We start from the raw sequence: 20,269 nt of genomic DNA, 5'->3' as shown, positions 1-20,269 counted from the left end.
TAAAGGCACTAATCCCATTCATGACGGCATCTCCCTCGTGACCTAATCACCTACCAAAGACTCTACCTGCAAACACTGTTACCTTGGAGACTAGGTTGGTACATAAACATTCAGTCTGTAGCAGGTAGTTTCCTCAAGCTATATGGGAAAGGAACATTTTTCCACAGACCACTGGAAGTACTAGTGTTCCTCAGAAAACCTTTTGGGAAAGCCTGTTCAAAGTAAATCTCTTCTGCCGCATTAATACCTTGTACCTTTGTTTACTAAGAAGAATGTATGCTTACTAATAATTAAAATCTGTTCTTCTCATTAAGAAACTACTTATTGCTAACTCATTTTATCTTATGTCATTAGTCATTCTCTCTTTTGCTTAATCTTTCCACGTTTTCATTCTTTACATATAACCTCAATTTATGTTTCTGATATCATGACGGCAAGAAATAAGTGCATAAGTGCTAGTCATTAGGAAGTCTTAAAAATAAAATAAAATGCCCCACTCTTCTTTTTTCTTTTTTTTTTAACATCTTTATTGGGGTATAATTGCTTTACAATGGTGTGTTAGTTTCTGCTTTATAACAAAGTGAATCAATTATACATATACATATGTTCCCATATCTCTTTCCTCTTGCGTCTCCCTCCCTCCCACCCTCCCTATCCTACCCCTCCAGGCAGTCACAAAGCACTGAGCCGATATCCCTGTGCCATGCGGCTGCTTCCCACTACCTATCTACCTTACGTTTATTAGTGTATATATGTCCATGACTCTCTCTCGCCCCGTCACAGCTCACCTTTCCCCGTCCCCATATCCTCAAGTCTGTTCTCCAGTAGGTCTGTGTCTTTATTCCTGTCTTACCCCTAGGTTCTTCATGACATTTTTTTTTAATTCCATATATATGTGTTAGCATACGGTGTTTGTCTTTTTATTTCTGACTTACTTCACTATGTATGACAGACTCTAGGTCTATCCACCTCATTACAAATAGCTCAGTTTTGTTTCTTTTTATGGCTGAGTAATATTCCACTGTATATATGTGCCACACCTTCTTTATCCATTCATCCGATGATGGGTACTTAGGTTGTTTCCTTCTGAGGGTTGTCTTTTGGTCTTGTTTATGGTTTCCTTTGCTGTGGAAAAGCTTTGAAGTTTCATTAGGTCCCATTTGTTTATTTCTGTTTTTACTTCCATTTCTCTAGGAGGTGGGTCAGAAAGGATCTTGCTGTGATTTATATCATAGAGTATTCTGCCTATGTTTTCCTCTAAGAGTTTGATAGTTTCTGGCCTTACATTTAGTCTTTAATCCATTTTTAGCTTATTTTTGTGTATGGTGTTAGGGAGTGATCTAATCTCATACTTTTACATGTACCTCTCCAGTTTTCCCAGAACCACTTATTGAAGAGGCTGTCCTTTCTCCACTGTATATTCCTGCCACCTTTATCAAAGATAAGGTGTCCATATGTGCGTGGCTTTATCTCTGGGCTTTCTATCCTGTTCCATTGATCTATATTTCTGTTTTTGTGCCAGTACCATACTGTCTTGATTATTCTAGCTTTGTAGTATAGTCTGAAGTCAGGGAGCCTGATTCCTCCAGCTCCGCTTTTTTGTTCTAGTTCTGTGAAAAATGCCAGTGGTTGTTTGATAGGGATTGCATTGAATCTGTAGATTGCTTTGGGTAGTAAAGTCATTTTCACAATGTTGATTCTTCCAATCCAAGAACATGGTATATCTCTCCATCTATTTGTATCATCTTTAATTTCTTTCATCAGTGCCTTATAATTTTCTGCATATAGGTCTTTTGTCTCCTTAGGTAGGTTTATTTCTAGATATTTTATTCTTTTTGTTGCAATGGTAAATGGGAGTGTTTTCTTGATTTCACTTTCAGATTTTTCATCATTAGTATATAGGAATGCCAGAGATTTCTGTGCATTAATTTTGTTTCTGGCTGCTTTACCAGATTCATTGATTAGTTCTAGTAGTTTTCTGGTAGCATCGTTAGAATTCTCTATGTATAGTATCATGTCATCTGCAAACAGTGACAGCTTTACTTCTTCTTTTCCGATTTGGATTCCTTTTATTTCCTTTTCTTCTCTGATTGCTGTCGCTAAAACTTCCAAAACTATGTTGAATAAGAGTGGTGAGAGTGGGCAACCTTGTTTTGTTCCTGATCTTAATGGAAATGCTTTCAGTTTTTCACCATTGAGGATGATGTTGAAAATGCCCCACTCTTGAAAATATGATACAACTTACCCGTAACGATGAGTGGATGAAATAGCTCTCATTTTATACCAATTTTCCACACTTTTTCAAAACTAGTTTGTTATAATTATTTAATCATTATAGCTGCCATTTTTTGCGTTCCTGTTATATGTCAAGCACTGTGGCAACCTTGTCATACCAGTTTTCTCATTTAATCCTCAGAAAAATCCTGAGAGGATGTTATTTTAATTTACAGATAAGATACAAGAATCAAGATAGGCTAGATTATGCTGTGGTAATAGACAGTCCCTGCATCTCAGGGGATTATTCCTCACTTCGACTACATGTCCATGGCGGGTGCATACCCCTCACAGGATGGTGGACTTCGGGGGTCTGAGCCATTTTTACTGGAATGACTTGGAGACCCAAACTGACAGAGCAGCCATCATCTAGAAAGTTGTCAGTCTCTGTGCCTGAGGGGAAGAGGACCCTGCAAGGTCTCAATCCAACAAGCATATGTTCTGGCCCAGAAATAACACATGTCACTCACAGCCCATTAGCCAGAACCAGTCACATACACAGCCCTGCCCAAACAAAGGAGGTCAAGAAGTACAGCTCTTCCAGGTCGCCGGAACAGGGACAAATGGAAACACATGGCAAACAGCACTACCGCACGATGGAATTGAGGCTCAGAGAGGTAAAATACTCGCCTAAAATCACATACGCAGTAAGTGACAGAGATTCACTGGATTATTCTATCAAATACTTGACAAGTCGATGTCTGAGATTGCTTGTGTCTGAATCACCTTGATGAGGGAGGTCTCTAGCCCTGTTCAGGCACCCGACGTAGTTGGTCAGCCGGGGGACTGCGGTAGCTGTCATATAGCTCCCTTTTACGCTTTCCCCTCAGCAACGTTATTTCGGAAGGAATTTGGGTTCTTGCAAATGACTCTGACTCTTCCTATACACCGTACGTAGACCACATGCCCTTACTGCTCCCTTTAAAATGTGAATTTTTCCCTTTCATTGCTGGATTTTCCTGAAAACGAGTTGGTTGCCCGGCATTCTCCAAAGGTCACCAGTAAGGTTCCTCTTTGTTGTTGTTATTGTTGATGAGTGTCATTATGAACTCCTGGCTTTTGAACATGTTGGTGGGCTTCAAACCACTGTTATGTGGTGTTGAGCAGAGGAGTGAAATGATTTGACTTGCGCTCTGCTGCTGGGTTGAAAAGAGACAGGTAAGGGAGCCAGGATGAAAGCAGAGGGGCCAGCTGGACAGCAGTACAGTCCAGGAGGTAGCTGTTGGTATCTTGGCCAGGGTGGTGGTAATGAAGGTGGTGAGAAGTGGCTGGCTTCTGGACATACTTTGAGAGAGGGGCCGAGAGAATTTCCTGACCAGTTGGATGTGGAGTGTGGGAGAAAGAGAGCACGCCAGGCCCCCTCCGAGGTTTGGGGACTGAGCAAGTAGCATTTGTGGGTCAAATGCCCTATCTGTGTTTCCTTTCACTTCCAGTGCCACACAGGGAAAGTCCCAAGGTTGTGAGTAGCAGGATTGCCCTGACAGCGGGCCACACAGGGAAAGCAAGGGCTCCCCAGAGGAGTTCATCTGAGGCCTGGTCATAATCACTCCATCGTGGAGTGATCAGCAGTGGGCGGATCTTTACTCATAAGCGTGCCCTGAGACAACATGGAATAGTTAATGTACAAAAGGCACAGCACACAAACCTAGAGAACCTTAAGTATTACAACCCAACGGAAGCTGGTTTCTAACAGTGTAATTACCATAATCCTCCCTCCCCACAAGCCACTAGTATGATTATCTGCTGGTTCACTGTTTCAGTGGAATGCGTTAAAAATAAAATACCCTTAGTGAATCCACCCATGGGAGAGAGAATTGACACGATCTTATTTCTGCAGGTGCGGAAAAACTTCCAAATCTTTTGACATGGTGAATTAGATATGCTGGAGGGGAGAATTTGTGGGTGGAGGGGTGAACAGCAACACAACTGCTAGGAGTGAATACAAGGTGAGGTATACCCAGGACACTTTCTAAGCATGCCTGTAGCTTCAGTATCCAGTACAGTAGATGTCAGAGTAAAGAAAATGAACAAGAGCCAAAGAGAGGCCTTACAGAATGGTGAAAGGATCAGTACACCAGGGAGATGTAAAGATCCTAAATGTGTACGCACCAAACAATGGAGCCTCAAAGTACATGAAGGAAAAACTGGTGGAGCCGAAAGGAGAAAGAGACAGGTCTATATTTATAGTGGGAGCTTTCCACACCCACCTCCCCCTTAGCAAGTGACAGAATTACTAGAGAGAAAATCAGCAAGGATATAGGAGACCTGATTAACACAGTAAACTAATGAGATCTGCATGACATAAATAGAACAGTCTGCGCAACAACAGCAGAATACAGTTTTTTTCCCCGAGGGTCTCTGTAACATTCACCAAGGTAGACCATCTCCTCGACCATCAGACAAGCGTCAGTAAATTCAAAAAGAATTGAGGGACTTCCCTGGTGGTGCAGTGGTTAAGAATCCGCCTTCCAGTGCAGGGGACGCAGGTTTGAGTCCTGGTCAGGAAGATCCGACATGCCGCAGAGCAGCTAAGCCCGTGCGCTTGAACTACTGAGCTGCGGTCTAGAGCCCTCGAGCCACAACTACTGAGCCCGCGTGCCACAGCTACTGAATCCCGCGTGCCTAGAGCCCAAGCTCCGCAACGAGAAGCCGCCGAAACGGGAAGCCCGTGCACCACAACGAAGAGTAACCCCCGCTCGCCTCAAGTAGAGAGAGCCCGTGTGCAGCAAAGAAGACCCAACACTGCCATAAATAAAGAAATAAAATTATTTAAAAAAATAAAAAAGGAAGACTTGAAATCTCCCAGAGTGTGTTTCCTGGCCATGATGGAATCAAATTAGAAAACAGTAATAGAAAGCAAAAAGAAGAATCCCTAAACACTTGCAAATGCTGGTTGACACATCATTCCAGGTTATCATTCACACCCTTGTTAAAAAAGTGCTGAAATTAGGAAGAGTTGCCTGCTGAGCTGAAAGGCATTTCAGGCTGGCCCAATAGAGAGCTCACTCTGGCTCTTTCCAACAGAGTATTGTTCAGGGCAAGGCTGGAGGGAGGGAGACAGTTCAGGAGGCTGTTACCTCAGTGCCACCTGACATTAAAGCTCCAAGTGCACTGGCAAAGGAAGTCCAGCTAGCTTGCTGGTTGTTAGTGGAATCGGTATGGCGGCTCCTTGGACTTGGGAAGCATGAGAGAGGTATTGGTGTGGTTGCTGGAAAGTCCTGAGAGAAGGCAAGATTCGGGGGCCTTCCTGGTATCTCTATGACTGGTGTCCAGTCTAACCCATGGATGCATACACCTCGGTTCTTTATCAGTCCTGCTCCACTGTTTTAAAAGTTTCAGCGCAGTTGTCCTCTCCTCCCTCCTCCCTCTTTGTCCTCCTTGTCCTCCTCTTCCTCATCCTGCTCCTCCTCGATTCTTCCCCTGATAGTGCCATCTGTCGGATAAGGCTGTCCTCTCTGCACAGGCAGAAGAGTGTCCTTTCTGAGGCTTGTGGGACTGGTCCCTTAGGCCAGGTTGGCACTTGGCCTGCCCTACCATGCTGTTAGCCTAAGACATGGTACGTGGTAAGCGGATCACAGATGTGTCTGCAAACTTGTATTTTTGTTCCTCTTTTCAGAATACAGTGATGGTGGTAGACCACCTCAAGGAAGAAAGAAAGGCTGGAGTTCTTTCCCAGGTAATTCTGGCGAGAGGAGCCCTCGTTATGAACGCGATGGGTGTGAGCCTCAGCCTTCAAACCTCCAGGAGGATGATGGAAACGTGGTGAAGAGGGATGTCCAGGAGGACCCCGAAGTAAGACAGTAAGTGGCCAGGCAGCTGGGTTTGTACACAGCAGCCCCTGGGACTATGCACCTCTCTCACTCTCCGTGGACTTGTTTTTCTTCTCTCACTGCAAAACTGAAGCATGCTAGAAGTGAAATAATGGTTGAGCAATCCTAATTGTAGTGCTGGTGTCAAAGAGGCGAGGGTGTACAGAAGACTTTCTTAGCACTTATGGCCACTCACCGTCCTTCTCTCCACGTCCCCCCTGCAGCTCTCCCTGTACCATCCCAGGCAACAAGAGAGGAGTGAGATGGCACAGTGAAGGCCACATGCATACTACTGTGTGGAGAAACAGAAAACCTCTGGAGAGGGAAATGGGGGAGAACACACAAGATGGAACCCCAGGGAGCTGGTTCAGGGTCACAGTGAGTATCCTGAAAAATGTATGGAATGTGCAGGAGAGAAAAGGTAGGGGGAGCTGTGTTGGTCTCATGTAGAGATGCTGGTTTCTTTCACTGGGGACAGTTTGTAATCTGTCCTTTTTATTACCAGGAGTTAACAGTCTTGTTCATCTAAGGGCAGGTTCAGAGAAGCAATGTAAAGGGAACAGGCTGACCGTGAGGAGAACGGAGGAGCCTGTCTCAAAGCAAAGATGGAAACTACTGCCAAGGATATGGAGCGACTCCACATTGGAGGTCTCAGTTTGGCAAGCTGAGTGTGGGAGACAGAGGGTCGAGCCTCTGGAGACCTTGTCTGAGGGGCAAGCAGTGTGTGCGCTGGGTAGGATCTCCTGCAAATTTATAAAAGGAACATCATCTCTGACACCTTGATTATGTGGAAGAGAGTTTGACTGGAGAGAAAGAGTACTTAGGAAATCTATATTACGCACACCCATAAGAAATCATGCCAGTGGTCCCTTCTTTACAAGCCCTTTCAAGCTCAGTAGAAGGCCGGGAAACAACAGGAAAAGGTTCGTCCTCCAGCCTAAATTCCCTGTTGTCTGTCCTCTCTCCCATGCCTTCTTTTCATCCTTAGATTCCTTGTGGGATAAAGTATGACAAGACATGGCTAATGAAGTCAATCCAGAGCCATTGCAGTGTCCCCTTCACTCCAGTGGACGTAAGAGAGGATGCCGAAGCCAGACGCGTGGGCACAGGGAAGGGGGAGAGAGAGACCTGGTTCAGCAGGGTCTGTTGGCTTCTGATTCTATTGCTGTTGTATTCAATCCCTGTAGTTCCACTTTGTGAAAAATGGGGCTCGATTCTTTGTCCAGGAAGCTAGCACTGCCTGTGCATTGATGGATGTCAGCTACAAGATACATGACGAGGAGAGAGGAAAGGTGTGTGTTGAGGGCGTTACGTGTACCTCACCCTGAGGTTGGAGTACAGGCCAGGGGCTGGGTTTTGTTTGTTTGTTTGTTTGTTTGTTTTGCGGTACGCGGGCCTCTCACCATTGTGGCCTCTCCCGTCGCGGAGCACAGGATCCAGACGCCCAGGCGCAGCGGCCGCGGCTCACGGTCCCAGCCACTCGGCGGCACGTGGGATCCTCCCAAATCGGGGCACGAACCCGTGTCCCCTGCATCGGCAGGCGGACTCTCAACCACTGCGCCACCAGGGAAGCCCCTGGTTTTCTTCTTTGGAACTAGAGTTCCTGGTGCTTACCCCACCTCTTCTTGCTGTAGATACCTGTCTTTGTCAGGCCCTCCGCTGTTCCCTACTCTGTGCGGTGTAAGTTGAAGCCAGAAGAAATGGAGCAGCTAAAGGTAATGCAGATGCAAGGCATGTTGTGTGCCAATGCTCAGACCCACCTCTCCTTCTTCCAGTCCCCCATCCCGCTCGCCCCCGATTTCCCTGCCACCACCACAGCCTCAGAGCGGCTCTCTCCATCTCTCTCTCCGCAGCTGACCTTGAGCAAACGATTTGATGTCTCCCAGCAAGCTCTTGACCTCCAGAGGCTCCGCCTTGACCCAGGTACGGCTGACAGCAGTAATTCTAGGGCGTGCGAGGGCACAGGGGTCTTCCTGGAGGGAGACTTAGGGATGGTAACGTGGGGAGGGGCTGGTGCTGGCCCCACACCCCACTCAGCCATCTGATTCCCTCCCCTCTCCTTCCTGAAGACTTGGTGGGCTATGATATTGATATATTTCTGAATCGAAGAAGCTGCATGACTGCCACCCTGCAGGTCATCGAAAAGAATTTCCCTGAGGTGAGGCTGTAGGCCCAGTGCTGGTATTAGGGTAGGGGGTGGAAGAGATGGGGAGGAGGGCAGATTTGTCTCCAAGGTCCTAGATAGTAACCTTCACTCTACCTCTTCTTGCCCCAAAGCTGTTGTCCTTGAACTTGAGCAACAACAAACTGTACCAGCTGAATGGCCTGTCTGACATTATACAGATGGCCCCCACGGTCAAGATCCTGAACCTCTCCAAAAATGAGGTGAAAAGAGGGAGCCAGGTCAAAGTTGGGTTGAGAGTAGGGGCGGGCATGTTATTGGCCATCAGAGTGATGACAGGAGGCAGGTGAAGGTACCTGTGTGGGAAGGAGGGGTCTGGGGGTGCAGGGATCCAGATGTCCCTCTTTCCCTGGGATTCCTTTTCCCACTTCCGCGCCATATTTCTCAGCTGACGTCTGTGTGGGAGTTGAGCAAGATGCAAGGGCTGAAGCTTGAAGAGCTGTGGCTGCAAGGGAACCCATTGTGTGACACCTTCCCAGACCAGTCCACCTATGTAAGGTCAGTGTGAACACCCTGTCACCCTTCTTGGTGACCTTCACCCATGGGAGCCTAGACTCTCTGTGACAGTGCCCCTTTGCCAAAGGTGGCAGCCCTGGTCTTCTGGGAGGATCACAGGCCCCAACTTCTGCTCTCTCTGTGCCTATCACCGGTGAGGAGTTTCCTTCCCCTGACCTGCTCACCTCTGCAGGCGCTCTGGGGTCTGTTTCCAGCTCTCTGCGCCCAGCTATATTCCAGCAAGGCCTCCCAAGAGTGTGCCCCAGGAAGCAGGGCTTCTCCTCCTCACCAGGACCAGGAGCGACCAGCCTTGATCCAGATGCTGGCGCCCTGGACTGAGAAGGGTCCTCCTGTCCAGGGCCTCTTGCTGAGAGAAGCCTTCCTTCTTCGTGCTGAGATGGGGTTTGCCTCCCCCGTTCTGAGAGGGGCCCTCTTCCCCTTCCTCCAAATGGATCCCCCCTCCTCTCCCAGGTTGACATGGGGGCTTTCCTGCGCCATGCTGAGGGCTGAGGCCATGGGTGGCTGCTGTCATGACATCCATTCTGCTGGCCCAATGCCAGGAGCTGGACCCTCCTTGGGAGAAAGCAGGGCTCCTTGAGTCAAGGGGCCAGACGTGGGCCCCTGCCAGTGATCAGAGGGCTTCCTGAGGCAGGAGTGGAAGGCAGAGGGCAGAGGTGGTAGAAGAGAGAGAAGGACAGGCCTCTGAGGGGCACTTCCCATCCCTCCCTGCACACGTCACATCATCCCGCCTGGTCCTTCACAGGAGCCCTGGGCAGCCTGAGACAGGTATGATTCCTCAGATAAAGAACCAACTCAGAGAGGTGCAGGGGTCATCGGGAGAGAAGACAGTGATCATCAGAGGGGGCCACGGATCCTCAACCCCATACTGAGCTGGGACCTGACCCTTTCCTCCTTCTGAGAAAGATCTGCCCCCATGGCTGCTCGGTTTCCCGTGCCCAAGTCTGGCTGAGCTCACACAGGTGACAAAGTTTCAGCCAGCATCCAGTGGGCCCCCAGCCCAACATGTGCATATTTTCCATTCCTACCTGGTGTGTCTGGGCGATTCTGGGGCAGGTGAAGAGCTGCAACAAGTGTGCCGTTTTCCCTTTCTTCTCTCTTCTTCCCGGACCCCGACCACGGGAGAGCTTCTTTCCCTTCCCTTTGTTGTCTCTCTCTCCCTTGTCTCTGTGCCCCTATGTCTCTCTCATCTCTCCTTTCCTACCTTCACTCCCTTTCTGTCTTCATCCCCTCCATCTCCCTCCCTGAGCCCCACCTCACTCACCTCACTGTCCCAGCATCCTGGGCCATCCCGGGGGTTGTCGGGGTCTTGCCAGAGTGCTGGACCCCCAGTGAGGTAGCAGAGCCCCGGGCTCCCACTCCATCCCCTCTTCTCCCCACAGCATTCAGTGGGGCCCTGGAGGAAGGGAGGGAGGAGAAGGAAGCCCTGCAGCATGGGTTTGAAATGCTGGTCCCTGTGGCACTGGAGAAGGGAGTCCGAGTAGTCTGGGTGGGAGCTACCAAGGCAAAGGAGAGGAAGGGAGGGAGGGGAGGAATATTAAAGTGAAGGTACTGAGAGAGATGAGGAGACAGTGCCTTTCAGACAGTAAGATGACAGATGCTCAGTGCTCAACAGGCAAGTGGACCGAAAACCCTTAAAATCAGGAGCAGAGGTGGGCAAAGGGTGCTGCTGGATTGGCCAGAACACACTGATCTCTGTTTATGGTATTACTGTTTTAACTCAAAGGAAGCATTGCAACCTTGAACTATCAACCACCTCTTCTCTATTTTTGGTTTTGGACAGGGCCATCAGAGAATGTTTCCCGAAGTTGTTACGCCTGGTAAGTGCCTACGTAAATCATTGTCTCTTACGAATGTCGGTGGCCTCTGCACCTGCCCTCAAGCCCTTTGGGCCTTGCCTAGATCACATATTAGCATCAGAACCTTAACCATTTGGGGGACATGGACCCCTGAAAATGACATGGATATACTTGCTGGAAAAATACCCATAAATACACACACGCACACACACAAGTTGAATATAACACTAGAGACTTCCAGGACCTCATGATGAAGACATCCACTGTAAGCTTTCCCATGGAATTTCCAGGTCCCTTTCACACCTGACCTCTGACCCTCACCCTCCAGGGCCCATCCTTTTCCCAGATCATCCAGGGCCACTCCCCTGGTCTCCACTCCTGACTTTCTCTTCCCTTCTCCAGGATGGCCAGGAGTTACCGTCACCAGTGACCGTTGACGTTGACACTCCCTACATAGTAAAGCCCTGCAAGGTGAGGAAAAGGATCAAACAACATTTGGGGTGTTGCAGGGAGGCTTTATCTACTGCATAGTCTCAAGTGCCATTTGATTCCAGGGAAGCTACTTTGGATCTGATGAGCTGAAGAGCCTAGTCCTGCAATTCCTGAAGCAGTAAGTATCTCTGGGAAGCTGAGCAAGGGGGGGCAGGTCTAGGACAGGTGAGGCCACCTGAGCACAGGTCTGCTCAGGGGAGTTTTCAAGTCCATTTGAGGTCCAGACCACAGAGATAGACTGTCTTCATTGCTCCTCCTTAGGTACTACTTGATCCATGACTATGGAGACAGACAGGTTCTCGCGGGTGCTTATCACGAGGAGGCCTGCTTCTCCCTGACGATTCCCTTCCACCCCGAGGACCCAGCCCCGTGAGTATGACAGCACAGGCTGTGCTCCCGGGCCGTGTGGCCCCCCAGCAGACACAGGCTAGCTCCTGCAAACACCCACCACCCACTGTTGCTCTTTGTCTCCTAGAAGCAGCTTGTGCGAGTATTTCAAGGACAGCAGGAATATGAAGAAGCAGGAATATGAAGGACCCCTGTGAGTGTGTGATGGGAAGACTGGGTGGGAAAGGGCGGTGAAGGGGTCAATCATAGGGCCCAGGGCGTGGCAGCCCCTGCCCTTCACTCGCTTCCCCTCCCCTCACAGACCTGCGGGTCCAGCTGCTGAAGCCCACAAAACGTGTCATTGTGCACACTCTCTGTGTGTTGCCCAAGACTCAACATGACTTCAGCTCCTTCTGGTGGACACGTGGTTCCAGATGGTGAGTGCCTGCTTCCTCCCTCGGGCGGGCCCAGGAAGCCGCAGGTGGATGGGAGGTGGATGTGGTGTCTGGGCACCTCAACTCTTCCCTTTCAGGGAACGATGCTCTGCTTCTCTGTCAACGGGCTGTTCAAGGAAGGTGAGTGTGTGTAGACCCCCCTCCCCAGATTCCCCACTGCTCCCTTCCCGTGGCCAGGCTCATTCCCTTAACCACCCAGCTTCTCTGACCCCTCCGTCGCCTTCCCTTCCCTTCCCTTCCCTTCCCTTCTCTTCCCTGACCCCTTCCCTTCCCTTCCTTGCCCTTCCCTTCCCTTACCTGCCTTTCCCCTCCTTTCCCCTCCCCTCCCTTCCCTCCCTTTCTCTTCCCTTCCCTTCCCTTCCCTTCCTTTCCCTTCCCCTCCCTTCCCTTCCCTTCCCATCCCTTCATTTCCCTCCCCCTCCTCCCCCCTCCCTCCCCTCCCCTCCCCTCTATTCCCTCCCCTCCCCTCCCCTCCCTCCCCTTCCTCTCTGTGTTCTCCAACCCTCAGTCTTCCCACAGAACACCCAAGTCTGAGCTCTGTCCGTGCCTGTCTGCCCTCCACACCCTGGGTGTTGGGGACACAGGCTGTGGAGTTTGGTGGCTCTCAACCCAAATACTTACTCTGAGAACTTGGGCCATTAATTAACCTCGCAGTTTCCGCATTTGCACAATGGGGTAGTAGTATCCACCTCTTGGGCGGCTGTGAAAAATGCACCCCGTGAACTTGTGTGGTGGTCGTCAGGGGCCCTGTCACTGGGCGCAGACTGCTCCTATAGTTGCCCTCCCCATTCCCAACACCCTGGCCCCCGTGAACAACTGCCCTCTCAGCATGAGTGTCCAGTCACACCCTGACTGGGGACCGCTGTGTGAGCGTGTACAGCACATGCAGCTGTAAGGGGTACTGTTGTTTGTTTGCTGTTGAAGTGGAAGGAAGTTCTCAGGGCTGTTTGCGTGCCTTCACCCGGACCTTCACCACTACCCCTGCCAGCTATTCCAGGTGAGAGCCCTGTTGTGGGTGGGAATGTCCATCCCAGCCTGGGCTCGGGGGCGTGGGAATGTGGTGGTGCAGATCTTAGGTTTACTCGGTATTGTGGAAAGCCAGCAGGGGGATCCCAAGAGCAGTGTAGCCTAGTGGTTAAGAAGAGCATGGGCTCTGGAATCGGCCTATGCATTATCTCCTTGACCTAACACTCACTCGCTCTGTGACCTTGGTCAAGTCGCATGACCTCTCTGTGACTCAGTGTCTCCTTCCAAGAATGGGGATCAGACTGTCCACCCCTTGGGGTGTGGTAAAGTGTAAATACAAAATTGCCCGTGGGTTGGGGATAAACCTATAAATCGAGTGAAGGTGGAAGACAGTCTCTCCAAAGGTGGGCTTTGTGGAGAGGGGCAGAGGTACCAGTCAAGGAACCGGGGAGACAGACACAGGAGGGACGTGGAAGGAATCTGGTTGCTGAGTGCCAGTGGGAGCAAGATTGTTGTTAGGGGTGTGGTGGTGTTCACCTGTCCAGTTATCTGAGTGACCATTTTTCCTTCAGTCTTTTCATCATGAATGACGAGCTGTTTGTATGGGATGTCAGCCCTAAAAAGAGCAAGAGCACATTCTCCATCCCAGTACCCACACCCTCCACCAGCTCCATGCCCAGTTTCTACTGGGAGCAGCAGCAAATGGTACAAGCTTTCTCCACTCAGTCTGGGATGAACCTCCAGTGGTCTCAGAAGTGAGTATTTTGTGTGCATGAGGATAAGAGAGAGCTGGGAGAATGAGGGAATTAAAAAGGGAACACACAGACAATTTGGAAAAATAAGTATTTGGGTATTTTGCTTCCAGAAAAAAAGGAAGCTCATGAAAAACGTATCCTAATTTTATGATGATATATGTGAAGCATTTTAAAAATAATATTATGCTCAGATGACATGATCTTTTATATGGAAAATCCTAAGAAATTTGCTAAGATACTGTAAGAATACATAAACAAGTTCAGCAGAATCTCAGGATATAAGATCAATACACAAAAATCATTTGTATTTCTATGCACTTACAATGAAAAATCCTAAATTGAAATTAAGAAAACAATTTGGTTTATCGTAGAACCAAAAAGAATAAATACTTAGAAAGAAATGTAACTAAAGAAGTGAGAAACTTATACTTTAAAATCTTCAAAACATTGTTGGAATAACTTAAACAAAACCTCAAAAAAATGGAAGGACATTCTGTGTTTGTAGACTGGAAGACTTAATATTGTTAAGATGGTAATACTATTCAAAGTGGTCTACAGAGTCTACACCATATCTATCAAAGTCACTGTTGGCTCCTTTCCAGAAATTGATAAGGTGATTCTACAATTCACATGGAAATGCAATAGACTCAGAGTAGTCAAAGCAATATTGAAAGGGAATAAAGTTGAGAACTCACAAGTCCTGATCTTCACAATTTCAAAACTTACTACAAAGGTACTATAATCAAGACTGTATGACACTGACTTTTGATTGGTGAATGCAATAGAACTGAGAGTCGAGAATGAAACCCTGACACTTGTAGCCAATTAATTTTCAATAGGTGCCAAAATAATTAATGGAGAAAAAAATAGTCTTTTAAACAGGTGGTTCTGGGACACATGGGTATTAACATGCAAAAAAAAATAATTTTGACCCCTATCACACACCGTATACAAATATTGACTCAAAATGGATCAAAGGCCTAATGTAGAGTCTACAACTGTAAAAACCCTTACTGACTTTTTTCACTTAGTATGATAACCTCTAGGTCCATCCATGTTGCTGCAGCTGGCATTATTTCATTCTTTTTAATGGCTGAGTAATATTCCATTGTGTATATGTACCACACTTTCTTTATCCATTCCTCTGTTGATGGACATTTAGGTTGCTTCCATGTCTTGGCTATTGTACATAGTGCTAAAATGAACATTGGGCTGCATGTATCTTTTCGAATTATGGTTTTCTCTGGATATATGCTCAGGAGTGGGATTGCTGGATCATACAGTACCTCCATTTTTAGTTTTTTTAAGGAACCTCCGTACTGTTCTCCATAGTGGCTGTATCAATTTACATTCCCACCAACAGTGTAGGAGGGTTCCCTTTTCTCCACACCCTCTCCAGCATTTATTGTTTGTAGATTTTTTGATGATGGCCATTCTGACCCGTGTGTGGTGACACCTCATTGTAGTTTTGATTTGCATTTCTCTAATAATTAGTTATGTTGAGCATCTTTTCATGTGCTTTTTGGCCATCTGTATGTCTTCTTTGGAGAAATGTCTATTTAGATCTTCTGCCCATTTTTTGATTGGGTAAGTGAAGTAAGACAGAGAAAGACAAATATCATATATCACTTATATGTGGAATATAATAAAAACAATACCAATGAACTTATTTACAAATCAGAAACAGACTCACAGTTCTCGAAATGAAACCTTATGGTTACCAAAGGGGAAATGTGGGGGGGAAGTGATAAATTAGGAGATTGGGATTAACATATACACACTACTATATATAAAATAGATAACTAATAAGGACCTACTGTATAGCACAAAGAACTCTACTCAATATTCTGTAATAACCTATATGGGGAAAGAATCTGAAAAAGAATGGAGTTATATATAACTGATTCACTTTGTTGTATAACTGAAACTAACACAACATTGTAAGTAAATTAACTCCAATAAAATATAAAAAAACACTTAGATGAAAACAGAGGTGTATATCTTCATGACCTTGAATTAGGCAACGGTTTCTTGTATATGACACCAAAAGCACAAGCAACCAAAGAAACAAGTAAATTGCTCTTCATCAAAAGTAAAAACTTCTGGGCTTCCCTGGTGGCGCAGTGGTTAAGAGTCCACCTGCCGATGCAGGGGACACAGGTTTGTGCCCCGGTCTGGGAAGATCCCACATGCTGCACAGCGGCTGAGCCCATGAGCCATGGCTGCTGGGCCTGCACATCCGGAGCCTGTGCTTCGCAACGGGAGAGGCCACAACAGTGAGAGGCCCGCGTACCGCAAAAAAAAAAAAAAAAAAAAGTAAAAACTTCTGTACATTAAAGGACACTATCAAGAAAGTGAAAATACAACCCACAAAATGGGAGAAAATATTTGCAAATCTCGTATCTGATAAGATCTACTATCTAGAATATTGAAGGATTTCACAACTGAACAATCAAAAGATAAATATCCCATTTAAAAATGGAGAAAGGATTTGAATAGATATTTCTCTAAAGATTGTATACAAGTGACCAACAAGCACATGAAAACGTGCTCAACATCATTAATCATTAGGAAAATACAAATCAGAACAACCACTTCACATACGCTAAGATGGCTTTAATCAATGAAACAAAAGATAAGCGTAGGTGAGGATGTGGAGAAATTAGAACTCTCATATATTACAGGTATCAAGGTTCAGTGGAGCACTCACTTTGGGAAAAAAATTTGGCAGTTCCTCAAAATGTTAAACACGGATTTACCAAATGACCCAGTAATCCTACTCCCAAGTATCTACCAGGAGAAATGAGAACATACGTTCACTTTAAAACTTGTTCAGGAACGTTCATAGCAGCATTATTGATAATAGCCGAAAGTGGAAACAACCCAAATGTCCTTTAGCTGATGCATGGATGAATAAATCTGGTACATCCATATAGTAGAATATTATTCACTCATAAAAATGTACAGTTCTGATATATGTCATAACATGATCAACCTTGAAAACATTATGCTAAGTGAAAAGCCAGTCACAAAAGTTGAATATAGTGTGAAATGTCCAGAATCGGCAAATCCACAGGGACCAAAAGCAGATTAGTGGTTGCCAGGTTCTGGGGGAAGGGGAGGAATAGGGAGTGATCACTAATGGTTAAGGAGTTTCTTTTCAAGGTGATAAAACTATTTTGGAATTAGATAGTTGTACAATCTTGTGGATATCCTAAAAAGCACTGACTTGTATTCTTTAAAATAGTGTGTACATTATATCTCAAAAAAAGATGGCTGGAAATTTGTACTTAAAAATGTTTCACTTAACGGCTATCATCAAAAAATCTACAGACAATAAATGCTGGAGAGGGTGTGGAGAAAAGGGAACCCTCTTGCACTGTTGGTGGGAATGTAAATTGATACAGTCACTATGGAGAACAGTATGGAGGTTCCTTAAAAAACTACAAATAGAACTACCATATGACCCAGCAATCCCAGTACTGGGCATATACCCTGAGAAAACCATAATTCAAAAAGAGTCATGTACCACAATGTTCATTGCAGCTCTATTTACAATAGCCCAGAGATGGAAACAACCTAAGTGCCCATCATCGGATGAATGGATAAAGAAGATGTGGCACTTATATACAATGTAATATTACTCAGCCATAAAAAGAAACAAAATTGAGTTATTCGTAGTGAGGTGGATGGACCTAGAGTCTGTCATACAGAGTGAAGTAAGTCAGAAGGAGAAAAATAAATACCGTATGCTAACACATATATATGGAATCTAAAAAAAAAAAAAGGTCATGAAGAACCTAGGGGTAAGACAGGAATAAAGACACAGACTTACTGGAGGACGGACTTGAGGATATGGGGAAGGGGAAGAGTGAGCTGTGACAAAGTGAGAGAGTGGCATGGACATATATACACTACCAAATGTAAAATCGATAGCTAGTGGGAAGCAGCCGCATAGCACAGGGAAATCAGCTCAGTGCTTTGTGACCACCCAGAGGGGTGGGATAGGGAGGGTGGGAGGGAGGGAGACGCAAGAGGGAAGAGATATGGGGATATATGTATAGGTATAACTGATTCACTTTGTTAGAAAGCAGAAACTAACACACCATTGTAAACAATTACATTCCAATAAAGATGTTAAAAAAAAAGACTAGTATGGAATCTAAAAGAAAAAGAAAGATTCTGACGAACCTAAGGGTAGGACAGGAATAAAGATGCAGACATAGAATGGACTTGAGGACACGGGGAGGGGGAAGGGAAAACAAAACAAAAACAAAAGCAAAAAAATTTTTCACTTGTTATTTTCTGGAACATCTTCCTTGATCAGTGTATATTAAGTTCCCTTGTTCTTTTGCACAGCTCTACTTTTGTGCTTTGAATTCTAGTGGGCATGAATGCTAGTGATAGATGGTTTGCTTTTCACTGGGTCTTTCTTCGTCATTACACATAGTGTTCATACTCGTACATGTGTCTCAGCAAGAAAGTGGCATAGATTTAGCGGTGTCATTGCATGGTCAGCGTGACTCTACTGTGGTACTAATGGAGATCACCTGTTGTTCTCCCACTGCAGGTACCTTCAGGACAACGAATGGAACTACACCAGAGCTGGTCAGGTCTTAAGTATGCTCAAGGTGAGGTCTGGGAATCAAGTGGGTTAAAGATGAATGTTTCTGGGCCTTCAGGGAGGCCAAGAAGGTGGAGGCCGGTGGCCTAAGAATGGAACTTGGGGAGCTGGCTCTTCTGACATCGCGACTCCTTCTCTCCAGACCAAGTGCAAGATCCCAGAAGAGGCCTTCAAAGAAATCCCCTAAAAGGAGTGCTTGGATGCCGTCTTTGTCTTCATCCATATCATCATTGTTTCTCTTTTCTCCAGCCTCAGGCCATGCCCATGAACGGGGTTGGAGGCCTGGCCAACAAAGAATCCAGAGTTACCTTGTAGGCCAGGTAACATAGCCAACTGAAGGGTCAGTTGTTTCTGTATTTTCCACACTCACAATTGCTGTTTGTTTTCATAATAAAGAGTGATGTTGCATGTTGTATGTTGTGTGTTCTGCATTGCTGTTCCCTGCCCCAATCATGAGCCAGTGAGTCCAGGCCTGAAAGGCCTTGGTTGCCTTCCTGCCCGACCCCCATTGACCCTGGCAATCCCTAGCAGATATATCAGGCTTGACTCCATAGGTAGTTTGTCAATAAATTCTGATGAGAGGGGACGTGATATGCTTCCAGGGATTGGTTTTTGGAGGCAGAGTGACTCAGTCAAATGCTCTACCTAGACACTCTCAGAAACAGGCATATGACCCGGAACAACAGAGACTTTGCAAGGGATGCCGACTGGCTAGTGGAGGGCTTTGTAAGGAAGGAGGAAGATGAGGATGAACATGTTTTACTTCTTGTCCATAATCATTTCCAAAGACCATACCGTGAACAATTTCAAGATTTGCATACAGGTGAATGAGAAACAGGCCTTTTCACACCTCTCACCATGCTTCCATAAGGATTCTCATCCATCCACTGTACTGCCCCCTCTCCCTTTCTGAAGGTGCACTGTGGGAGGGATCTCACTTCAGTACCTTAGAGTAGGGGAGAGTCAGCCTGTCTGCCCATGCATTTCTCATGTGCTTGAGCCATTTAATTTCACTTCCAAACAAACAACAATAACATGGAATCTCACATTATGGTCAGGTCTGTGTGACCTTTCTCATAAATGCAATTAGCAGTAGAGAATTGCAGGCAAGAGTTGAAAGGGACACTTGCACAACTTATTTTCTGTACTTCTGTAATTTTTGCACTTTAGACAACAAGCGGGCATAATTTTTGAAATTAAAATAATAGCAGTACCAAATTTCAAGTTACAATCGTATAATTGAACACACAGGTGAGGTACCACCAGTTTACAAATTATGCCTCCATTTTTGGGTCTTGAATAAGTTATTTCCTATCACTTGCCACTTTTCAGTTCTTTATGTCATTTACATGAAGGATCCATATATTGGCTTGTGAATGTCTTTAAAAATATGAACTAAGGAGATGATTGCCATTACATAAGGAATAATTCCATGTTATTCCATGTAGTGCCTCAATGATCAGAGACAATCTTGGCATTCTCACCTAAAGAACTGAACAGAGATCACAGTGTATACTTCTCAGCTGCACTGTGAAGAATAGAGGTAGACTCAGATGTAAACCAACAATTGCATTGTCTGGCTCAATTCAGGCTCTCCAAGCTGTTTGAGTTCCCTCGTGGGCAGGGAAAATGGAACTCATCACATGGCCCCTCTACTTCCTCTCTCTACATCATCAGGCTTCCACATCCTTCACCTCCTTCCCTAGCCAGCTCAGATGCTGCCTTTGTCTTCCATTCACTTGTTCTCCTGCCAATTCCTTGCTTTCAATTCCCTTGCTCTCATGATCCTAGGCAAATGCTAACCCTGCAGCCTGACTCTCTCTCTGTCTCTGTCTCTCTTTTTAATCTCCAACTAACTTGTGTGCCTTCCCTCAGAATTGCTCTGGCTCCTGTGTGGTACTTTCCACTCCCAACACTTTGTCCCAGAACTTTTGTCTGAACTGATGCCCTTACCCCTGGGATCCCTGCTTGTACCCCCCACCCCCAGCCATACTACTGCTTATATTCCAAAATATGTATTCCATTTATCCTATTTACCTGATCATAAAGTTTTAATGGTATCATTCCCTGAAT

General features: G+C 46.2%; 1 protein-coding gene across 1 annotated transcript; it reads left to right on the top strand.

Moving 5' to 3' along the window:
- The first annotated feature begins 5,220 nt into the window (after nucleotides 1–5,220).
- On the top strand, nucleotides 5,221–18,383 carry LOC101287516 (nuclear RNA export factor 2-like). The gene is given in 22 exon segments (XM_049704518.1): nucleotides 5,221–6,074; nucleotides 6,308–6,461; nucleotides 7,072–7,155; nucleotides 7,271–7,381; nucleotides 7,718–7,798; nucleotides 7,937–8,006; nucleotides 8,153–8,241; nucleotides 8,361–8,468; nucleotides 8,654–8,763; nucleotides 10,562–10,598; nucleotides 10,980–11,048; nucleotides 11,132–11,187; nucleotides 11,331–11,438; nucleotides 11,545–11,593; nucleotides 11,595–11,610; nucleotides 11,719–11,805; nucleotides 11,808–11,833; nucleotides 11,929–11,971; nucleotides 12,776–12,848; nucleotides 13,390–13,572; nucleotides 18,143–18,203; nucleotides 18,339–18,383. Coding segments are annotated over 21 exon segments (1,602 nt in total). The 5' UTR covers nucleotides 5,221–6,074; nucleotides 6,308–6,365.
- The last annotated feature ends 1,886 nt before the right edge of the window (nucleotides 18,384–20,269 follow it).

Source organism: Orcinus orca, chromosome X, assembly GCF_937001465.1.
Source record: "Orcinus orca chromosome X, mOrcOrc1.1, whole genome shotgun sequence".
Lineage (NCBI taxonomy): Eukaryota > Metazoa > Chordata > Mammalia > Artiodactyla > Delphinidae > Orcinus > Orcinus orca.
The sequence above is the reverse complement of the archived record's forward strand: the minus strand, read 5'-3'. Positions and strand labels throughout refer to the sequence as shown.